The sequence below is a fragment of the Chenopodium quinoa genome, unplaced genomic scaffold, assembly GCF_001683475.1.
Source record: "Chenopodium quinoa cultivar QQ74 unplaced genomic scaffold, ASM168347v1, whole genome shotgun sequence".
Classification (NCBI taxonomy): domain Eukaryota; kingdom Viridiplantae; phylum Streptophyta; class Magnoliopsida; order Caryophyllales; family Amaranthaceae; genus Chenopodium; species Chenopodium quinoa.
The window spans coordinates 1,363,622-1,373,689 of NW_018745533.1; the positions used below are offsets into that span (position 1 = coordinate 1,363,622).

General features: G+C 35.2%; 1 protein-coding gene across 1 annotated transcript; it reads left to right on the top strand.

The window, feature by feature from the left end:
- The first annotated feature begins 320 nt into the window (after positions 1–320).
- LOC110715727 (tubulin--tyrosine ligase-like protein 12) lies at positions 321–9,239 on the top strand. Its single transcript, XM_021894333.1, has 15 exons — positions 321–1,232; positions 2,731–2,985; positions 3,092–3,216; positions 3,526–3,736; positions 3,955–4,080; positions 4,169–4,425; positions 5,168–5,275; positions 5,761–5,902; positions 5,981–6,143; positions 6,756–6,913; positions 7,484–7,807; positions 7,926–8,000; positions 8,143–8,212; positions 8,325–8,482; positions 8,798–9,239. Exons 1-15 carry the CDS (start codon positions 828–830, stop codon positions 8,945–8,947), a joined length of 2,727 nt encoding a protein of 908 aa, XP_021750025.1. The 5' UTR covers positions 321–827; the 3' UTR covers positions 8,948–9,239.
- Positions 9,240–10,068: the final 829 nt, after the last annotated feature.

The window sequence follows — 10,068 nt, forward strand, 5'->3', positions numbered from 1 at the left end:
TGGAATCAATTCTCATCACCCGTCGCTCTTAAAAAAAAAAGGAAAATTTGTCAAGAATAAGCCAACCTTTGTCTGGTTCACTCAAAATAACTCAACCTTTCAATTAACCCAAAATAATCCAACCTTTATAGGGTATTCACTTTAAATGAATCAAGTGACATGCAACCGGTTATTAATATTAATTGTGACACGTGTCAGAATGTGGTTCGTCATTTTTCTAATAATAATTAATTAGGAAATATTATATGATTAATTATTAAAAAAAATCTATTAATTATAATAAAAAAAAACCCAACCCAACCCCCCTCACCCACCCCTGCCAGCTCACCCCCCTCCCCTGCCAAGCCGCCGGTGGCCGGCGACCACAAAATTCCCCGGCGCCGACACCGACGGCCTCTCCCCCCACCCACGACGCTCCCACTCAACCCCTTTCCCTTTCCCTTTCCCCATTCCTTTCCCCTTTCCCCACCTCGACACGGCACCACTCCCCTTCACCCCCTGCCGGAAACGACCCCCCTCCCCCGTCTCCCTGCCGAAGTCAACCCCTCCCTCCCCTTCCCCACTGTCAGTCCACCCCCCAAACCCTTAAACCCAACCCCTAACGAAATCCTAACAAAATCAGAATCGGGGTTTAAGTGTTTTGGGGTGTCGATTGACGGTGGGGAAGGGGAGGGAGGGGTCGACTCCGGCAGGGAGTCGGGGCGGCGGTCTAGCAGGGGAGGGGGATTGGGGTTTTTTTCCTTTTTTTGTTTTTTGAAATTTATAATTATTAGATTTTTTTTATAATTAATCATATGATAATTCCTAATTAACTATTATTAGAAAAAATGACGAATCACATTCTGACACGTGTCACAATTAACCCACTCCCAATACTGCAAAACCTTAACTCCTTTTTGAACTCAAGAATACTCCAAAACCTTCTCACTCGCCGGCATTCAGCACAAAAACAAGCTAAACCAAAAATGGTGGAAATAAAATACTACAATGATTTCCTACAAGTTCATAGCATGCTATTAGCCGCAACTGGGTTGCCGCAATCGCTTTACCCTCAACTCTTTCGCAAGCTTTCTTCTGAAACTTTTGACGCCGGTGAGTTCTTTCAGATTGAGCCTTCTGAAGATGGTCGCCAAAGAAAGCTTATTCAAACCTCTGATTTCATGCCCAAAAACTCCAATGTCTTTCTTGTTGATCATGCTTGGACTTTCCGCCTTTCTGATGCCCCTAAACAGGTCTTTTTCTATCTTTCCTTGTCTCAATTGTGGGTTTTTTGTTTAGTTCTTTTAATTTGGTGTAAATAGTGTGCAAAGGGCAATGATGTATACGATATTCGATCCCGTAGTTGTAGAGTATTTGTTAACTAGTTAGCATTATTGGGTAAGTGCTTTTTTTTTTTAGAGAAATGGGAATTGGTGATTTTTAGTGTAATTTAATTTGAATGTAGATATTGGGTTGTTGCAATTTTTTTGTCAGAAATTGGGTTTTGGCTTTGAGGAAATGGGGTTGTCAATAAGAATTTAGCTTTGTAATTAACTGGAAGGATTAATTTTTTGGCAGGAATTTTACAAAATAACAATTTTCCAATTGTCTGGCAGTTGCATGAGTAATTTATATGATTATATTGGTATTAGATAGAAGTGAACAAAATTAAGCGCTTAGATGATATTGGGTCGATCAGTCTAGTTTATCCTATGATATGTCAGGGGGAGTCTTTGCTCTACCTATGTTTTGCTTGGCAAACTCTTGTGTTTATTGAACATGTAAGCAAGAACAAAAACGGCTTGTTCGTACTTTGTATACTTGTATTATGTTTAGCTAGCTAGTTTTCAACCTGTCAACCAATTGGTGTTTTGCAGTTGATCTTTCATTGACAAGTAAATACTAATAAGCATTGGAAGGTCAACATGTAAAGCCCACTTGTAGCCATTATGGGACTGTCAAAGTCCTTGTATTTATGCACACTTTTAAGAGTAATGAACTAAGACCATGCTCTCTTCATCTGAATGGCTGAGCTTAAATTAATTATATTGAACTTTTTTTTTTTTTTTAATCTGAACATTTTCTTAAGGTGGAGAGAATAAACCTAACTCTTGAACTTTCTACAGATGTTTATAGTGTTTATGATTTGTAAAACTTGTTAAAGATGTAAACGATTGACTTTACTACAGATTTCAACCCATATAAATCATAATACGAGATTCTTTAAACATGATTTGTATCAATAATTACATATCTATTTTTGACCGATGGATCAATATGTGAGCATGTTTGAATCTCCTAGCTGCTAGAAACAAGAAACTTTTCTTCTTATATAAAGAATTATCCTAAAATAATTTTTTTATTGTATTTATTTACGGCACACTATTTTCATGTTTAAGAATAATTTTTTTCATTGTTGCTTGTACTAGTGAACTCTAAATCTTTAATGAAGATCAGATGCACGTACATGATGTATAACACATATTTACTAACGTTGTTTCATATTATGTGCAACAAAGGAGCTTGCACGAACTCCTAGGCAGAATTTGTTCGTGAGTGTTGAATGGAGAGAGGAAGATAGTTATGCATGTGATGAAGAGAGAGATAGAGAGAAATTATGACTTAAAAGGAAAGAAAACATTTGTGTACATAGTGTGTCGCAACTATTTTTGTAAATGTTGCAAATAATATGAAAGGGAGGTAGTATATCATTTGAACTTGGTTGTTTATATTGCATTTTGGTTGTTGCAGCTTGAGGAAGTGCCAGGTTTGGTTGAAAGAATGGCTTCTTTGATGTGTGTTGATGCTGATTGCCATGAAGACGGTGGAGATGGCAATGAAGATTTGGCTGATAAAGATGGGAAAATGACTGCAGAAGAAATTTTGGAAATCGAAATTTGTAAAGCAAAAGAGTTAAGTAATGACGGGGTTCAGTGGCTGGAGCTAGAGGAGCTCAATATAGACGATGCCAATCTTTTGGCCTTGGATTTACCTACTAAATGTCCGGTTGTGCTTGCACTTCTACCTCTATATCTTTATATACCTTTTTGATTAACTGTCCTCAAATTATGCTTTGTTAGCTTCTAATAGACTATCTTTGTTTCTGATCCAGAATCTAGTTGCTCTTAGTCTACTTGGGAACAAGATAGAAAAGGTGGAAACTGTTCTGGAAGAAATTTCAAAATTGAAAAACCTACGTGCCCTCTGGCTAAATGATAACCCTGTTCTGAAGAATTGGTGAGTTTATATATTACTCCCACTGGTTGAATATATAGGTCTGTAAGGACTGTTCTAAAAAAAAATAAGAAATCAAGTTACTATCCCTTTCTGAAAGGAGAAATAGATAAAGATAATAGTTGATGTTAATAAGTGATTAGTATATCAGAGCAAAGTTGGAGTTTTGTCACTTGTTTGGAACATTGAATAAGACTTTAAGATATAAGTACAACACTTAATTTCTCCGGTGGGAGTCTAATTTTAGCTAGTTCATTACCAAACTTTCTGTTGCAACAATTACTTCATTTAATATGAGATTTGGTGTACCAGTGCTAGCAACATGGAGGAAGCTGTTCTTCAGGCATTCCCAAACTTAGAGATTTTCAATTCACACTTTACATGTAATTATGGTGAGTGGGCATTAGGATTCTGTGGAGAAATTTATGGGAAGGATAACCCTGGGAATGACGGTGAAGAACAACTGCAGAACATTACCTCTTTGGACCTTTCAGATAGATGCATCCACAATCTAAACAATAAGGTTGTAGTAGTTTTTAATATAATTTATTTTTTTTCATAGCTATTTGTAGATTTTTCTATTCTCTGTAATTATCATCATTATTATATGTATATCTATCATAGGGTTGATAGTTGATACTACAATTTTTATACACAAATATTGTGTATGCTTTAAGTATTCATACACAATTGCATTGGTTTATTTCTCTGGTACCTAATCTATTGTTTTCCACTGTTCAGGCATTCTCACCTTTAAAACTTCCTCATCTTTCACACTTGAATATTCGTGGAAATCCAATAGAAGAAAATTCTGTCCCTGAGTTGCTGGAAATCTTAAAGAAGTTTCCTTCACTTAATTCTCTGGAGGTAAACCACCCTCTCAAAATTTTTTGCAGACTACATTGATGCTCCGCTGGATTCTTGAATGTAATAAAGCCATAAAGGTATTTTTCAGGTTGATATACCAGGCCCCCTTGGAGAAAGTGCACTAGAGATTCTCGATTCTCTTCCTAATATCTTTTTACTTAATGGTACCAAAGCAACGAAGATCTTTGATATGGATAAGCATGTGGTCGACTCAGTGTTGCAGCCACGTCTTCCTGAGTGGAACCCTGATGACCCCCTTGCTGATCGTGTACTCAATGCTATGTGGTTGTATTTAATGACTTACAGACTTGCAGATGAGGAAAAGATTGATGAAACCTCTGTATGGTAGGCCACTACCCCCTTCTGTTCACGATTTGTTTATTTCATATAGTATTATTTTATTGTCTTCACTGTGACTGCCTTAAAGAGCTACTCAGTAAGAGCGCCATCTGTTCCTGCAAAGTGCCTGGTGCATAGAACGTAGAAGTCAATGCCTGACCTACAAAATCTGTGTTAATATGGTTTAGGTAAAAACACAAATGCTATATGGATACCAAATCCTAGGTTGCTTTTAATCTTTGTACTTTTGGCAAAATTATTTCCTAGTTAAATTAGTTAGTGATGCATTACCTGTTAACTTCCTCCCTCCTGGTATGGGATGTTGGTAGTTGCTACACCAACAACCAATTCTGTTTGATATATATGCAATTTGTTAGATGCCTTTTGCTGCCACTAGGACTTGCTATACTATACTCGTGCATGAGCACAAACCTTACCTTTATGCAAGACTTTCACTTAGTCTGTGTATGCTTACTAAGACCAGAATATCTCAGAATCAAAAACTTTCTAACAAAATAGCACAGTACTAATCTATGAATTTTAAAATAAAAATCTTCATAATGTATATTATAATTTGTATTCTAAAAATTATGATCGAACCACGTCACTAAAAAAGATGAATTCAGATTAGGAAAAAATAAGTTCAGATTAGATCAGAAAAGATATTGGATCAGATCATATTAGTTATATTCAGCTTTCTCATGCATTCTGTAGGAAGTGACTGATTGTCTCTGAATTTTTTTTTTAGGTATGTGATGGATGAACTGGGTTCAGCTCTGCGACACAGTGATGTGCCAAATTTTCAAGTTGCACCTTTTCTATACATGCGTGATGGGAATTTATCATCAGCTGTCAGGTTTTTTTTCATAAGAATATTTCTTTATGATCCTCTTACATATATGGAGACACGAGTATTTACTACTTTGTTTAAGAATAGTTTAAGCATTTCTCTTTTGAAGGTCAAACTTAAAAGACTTATTAATTGTAGTCTATCCTATCTCATAAAATGCATCTCAATATGCGTGTGTGTGTGTTTTTATTTATTTATTATTTATATAATTTATGCCAATTCACAATTGTCAAAATAATACATTGGCGACCCGTGAAAAAAATGGTGCAACTATTTTGAAAGAGGAAGCAAGTTAATAAGGCAACTGTAGTTGCTATTATGTTGCCTTAGAAGGTCATCTTGAATCCTTTTCACCAGCTGTGAAGAAGCATAAACTAACAAGCCTTTAAAGTTTAAACAAACTTTTACTTTCTTGATTGGTTGTTTTTTACTAGTGAAAGTCTTTGTTCTCCATGCATGTTACCACCTCTAATCCAACTTTCAATTCTTAGCTTCTCTATTTTGTGGCCAACCCAAGATGTTGAGAAAGGAGATGAGTGCACACGTGACTTTCTGTTAGGTATAGGAGAAGATAAACAACGGTCTGCAAGACTGACTGCTTGGTTCCACACACCAAAGAATTATTTCATCAAAGTATGTTCAAGTATGGGTTTGGTGAATTATGTGCTGTAAGAAATTGCAAATTTGTTAATATATTCATGTTTTGGCCAGGGATATGAGAAGCATTATCAAAAGTTGCAATCGAAACACTTTACACCGCCTTCTATGGGATCACTGAAACCTTCAAGTCTGCTTTGTAATAAAAATCCTTTACGAGTATATACTGATATACCCCATGTACAGGAGTTTTTGACTCGTCCTGAATTTTCTATCAGTAAGTGTTGCCTTTTCCATATAGTTTATTCTCGTATCTCTTTTTCAAAATTTTCTTGGAAAATATCTGTCCCACATTAATATTCCTGATTACAAATGGTTTTGAGATGTGTGTCAAATTGGATTTTGGTATTATAAATTTGATGCCAGTGATGTTCATTTTAATCCTCATGGTTGATGTCTTTAGATCATTTAAAATTTTTTTGGCAAAATTTTGAGGTCAGTCAGCTCTCAGCTTGGTGTTCGGTAGTAGCTGCTGGCGGCCTGGCGCTGTGCTCTTTTGCTTGCATCTTAGCTCCTACAATTTGTTCCCTGTGTATACTTTGACTGGCTATTAGATTCAAGTGTTAAATTGACTAATGTATCATAATTTGTTTAAATTGTAATAGACCATACTTATAGCTGCTAGAAAATCACCTACAATTGTTGCTACATGAGTGTGTTTTAACCATATATGGTACAACGAGGCCCTTGAACAACTAAAAAATATAAGTGATTTTGTTTATTCATGCATCCAGGTTGCAGTTGCCACACCGTACAAGTGTGCAAGTGCTTGCTATAAAATATCTTTTTGCATCTGTTTTTGAAGTTAAGATTTTTGTGTGACATGCAGCTAGTGAACCAAAGGAAGCCGATATTCTGTGGACCAGCATGCAGGTGGATGAGGAGACTAGAAAGGCTGTTGGAATAAGAGACGATCAGTACATAAACCAATTTCCTCATGAAGCCTGTCTAGTTATGAAGCATCATTTGGCTGAAACTATGCAAGAGGTCAGATTTTTTTTTTTTCATCTTGTTTAATCTTTACTTAGCACCCAAAAAAGCAACATTACCTACTAATTTTTGTTCTGTAGTAATCTCTCTGTCCTTCAAAAAAATTTACATTTGAGTTTGGCACAGATATTTTATGTGAATAAAATGCTTGAGATGGAATTATGGAATGATGGGGAAAGAGGGAAACTTCACTTATATGGAAGTGTAAATTTTAATTGGAACAACTCATCAAATAAAAATGCTCTATTTTTGTTAAGAGACTGTTGCACTAGCTTTTCTAATCCAGTATTTGATTTATGTGAATAAAATGCTTGAGATGGAATTATGGAATGATGGGGAAAGAGGGAAACTTCACTTATATGGAAGTGTAAATTTTAATTGGAACAACTCATCAAATAAAAATGCTCTATTTTTGTTAAGAGACTGTTGCACTAGCTTTTCTAATCCAGTATTTGATTTACAAATTTTTACATCTAATTCAATATTCAATCTCTGCTTGTGGCTATCAAATCTCTGAAAGTTATCTATAGTATATGCTTCAGCATTAACTTTCATCTTATCTGACAGGCACATGGAGCTCCTGAGTGGTTGCAGCCTACATATGATTTAGTAAGTCATTTGACTGAGCTAATTGGAGATTACTATGTACGTGAAAGAAAAGGTCTTGATAATTTATGGATACTGAAACCTTGGAATATGGCTCGAACTATAGATACAACAATCACGAGTAATTTATCTGCTATAATTCGTCTGATGGAGACTGGTCCAAAAATATGCCAGAAGTATATTGAACATCCATCTTTGTTCAGAGGGAAGAAGTTCGATCTTCGCTACATTGTTCTTGTTCGCAGTATTAATCCTCTGGATATATTCCTTGCTGATGTCTTTTGGGTATGCTCCTTGGAAATCTTTGGATGAATATTCTCAAGCAACTGTAATACATGAAACATGATAATAGGTGTTTACAATTTGCTTATCAGCATCTAATTCTTGCTTTGGCTTTTCCCAGGTAAGGCTATCAAATAATGCATATTCTTTGGATAAACGAAGCTTATACGAGTATGAGACCCATTTCACAGTTATGGTATGTTCTGATGACAACCCTTTTCTGTTAATTTTCTTTGGCTTGAAAGAGTGAAGTACAAGACTTGAGAAAGTTCAAAGTAAATTAAAAAAAAAAAGTTCTTCTAATTTGTGTTTATTGCATTATTGTATCATTGTTGCAGAACTATCGCGGGGTATTAAATCATTTACAAACAAGAGAGTTTGTGAAAGAGTTTGAGCAGGAGCACCAAGGTCTGTGGTCCTAGCCGTATCCAATACTGGCTTTGTCTTTCTAAGTGAGATCTAAGCTATAGTATTTTCTCATTGAGCCAACGTTAATCTAAAAATATTTTATTTATCGCAGTAAAATGGTCAGATATCCATCAAAGAATTAGAAATATGATCCGGTCTGTCTTTGAGGCAGCAGTTGCCGTGCATCCAGAGATGCACAGTCCAAAATCCAGGGCAATTTATGGTGTTGATGTCATGCTTGATTCTTCTTTCTGTCCTAAGCTATTGGAGGTATGTAGAACAGTGGACATTGACAATTTGCTTGTTTTCTTCTAATCAATGTTTATGAATTAGCAAATATCTCTACTCTCATTTATCAATTCAGCATGCTTGAGGAAATTTTTTAAAGAATGTCCCAGTGCACAATGTTGAATCAATAGGATCTTGTTATTCGTTCTGCATGGTTATTTATGTCACTAATACCAATACATCAGTTTTTCATCTGTAGAAGAAATAGCTGTTGTAGTGGAAATTATGAGACATTCGTAAAAATATTTTCATAGTTGAATTTGGTGAACTCTTACAGTTAATTCCCATTTTTTGCAGGTGACCTATTGCCCTGACTGCTCAAGAGCGTGCACATACGACATGGAGCCCGTGTTTGGTGAGGGAGCAGAATTTAAGGGTCGTGACTTCTTCAACAATGTGTTTGGTTGTCTCTTTTTGAATGAAACAACCAATGTAGCACCATTATAATGAGGTTTTGCCACTGAATTTTGTAGTTTGTATGTTGTATCTGATTGCTCTTGGGATATTAAGAGGACTTCAAAAGCGTATTTTACTATTTTTGTTTTGGATCATGATTTCTAGAAAGCATACTCAAAGTCTCAAATGAGAACCATATTTCATCCTTTTCTAATTTCTATGATCTGGGTCATTATAACCTCTAGAAGTCTTATTCAGATGAAAGCATAACATGTAAATTATAACCTTGTAAACTGTGAGTATAAAATGTATAATATCTCTAATTACAATTGATGTTTTGTAATGGCACTCTCTGTTCTCTCTAATTCCAAGCACTCTTCCGACAATCATTAGCAATTGATGTTATACATTGCTAATGATTAGCAATACCCCTACATACAATAACAATGCTAATGATTGTCGGAAGAGTATATGTTTTGTAGTACTTCCTCCGAATCTTTTTAATTGCAACACTTTCATATTTTGGAAATTGTTAATTAGTTGCAACACTTTTCATTTTTTACATTTCTCTATCTCTATCTCTATCTCTCCTATCCACATGGGTCCCTTTCTCTCTATCTCTCACCTCTTAAAAATTTGTCTAGGAGACCGTGCAAATAAAAGTGTAGCAACTAAAAAACCAGAGGAAGTATTAAATTTTAGTTTGCTCTTGTTAAAAAATAAAAATAAAAATAAAAATAAATAAATCCAAGCACTAATTGTGGTTGAAATTAAAAAGTTTGAGATTCTCTTGTGGGGTAATATATGCGTATATTGTATGTAATCTTAAATATTATACATTTTCTTTTAATGTAAGATAAAACGGGCTACTGAGCCGGAATCCCTCATGGGTCAACGAATTTCATCCCCAAATTATCAAGAGTGGGGAGATGATAAAGGTATCCCACCCTCAAAGAATTTCATCCCCAAATTGTCAATAGTGGGAATTGAATCTTTTACAAGTTTTGATTCTTTTCATAAGTATTGTTGAAATATCAATATATTTTAATGTTTACTCTCCTATAGTATAAATAATTTTCCATTGTGAAATTCTCACGAGAACTAAATATCAATACATAGTTTGTACATTTGTATTTGTATTTTTTGTTGGAAAGCACACAATTCAATGCCAA

Bases quoted from the DNA above. Each gene is read 5' to 3' on its own strand.
- LOC110715727 (XM_021894333.1), top strand. From the start codon at position 828: ATGACGAATCACATTCTGACACGTGTCACAATTAACCCACTCCCAATA. The intron at 5,903-5,980 runs GTATGTTCAAGT...TGTTTTGGCCAG, and splicing joins CAAAGAATTATTTCATCAAA to GGATATGAGAAGCATTATCA. The intron at 6,914-7,483 runs GTCAGATTTTTT...CTTATCTGACAG, and splicing joins TGGCTGAAACTATGCAAGAG to GCACATGGAGCTCCTGAGTG.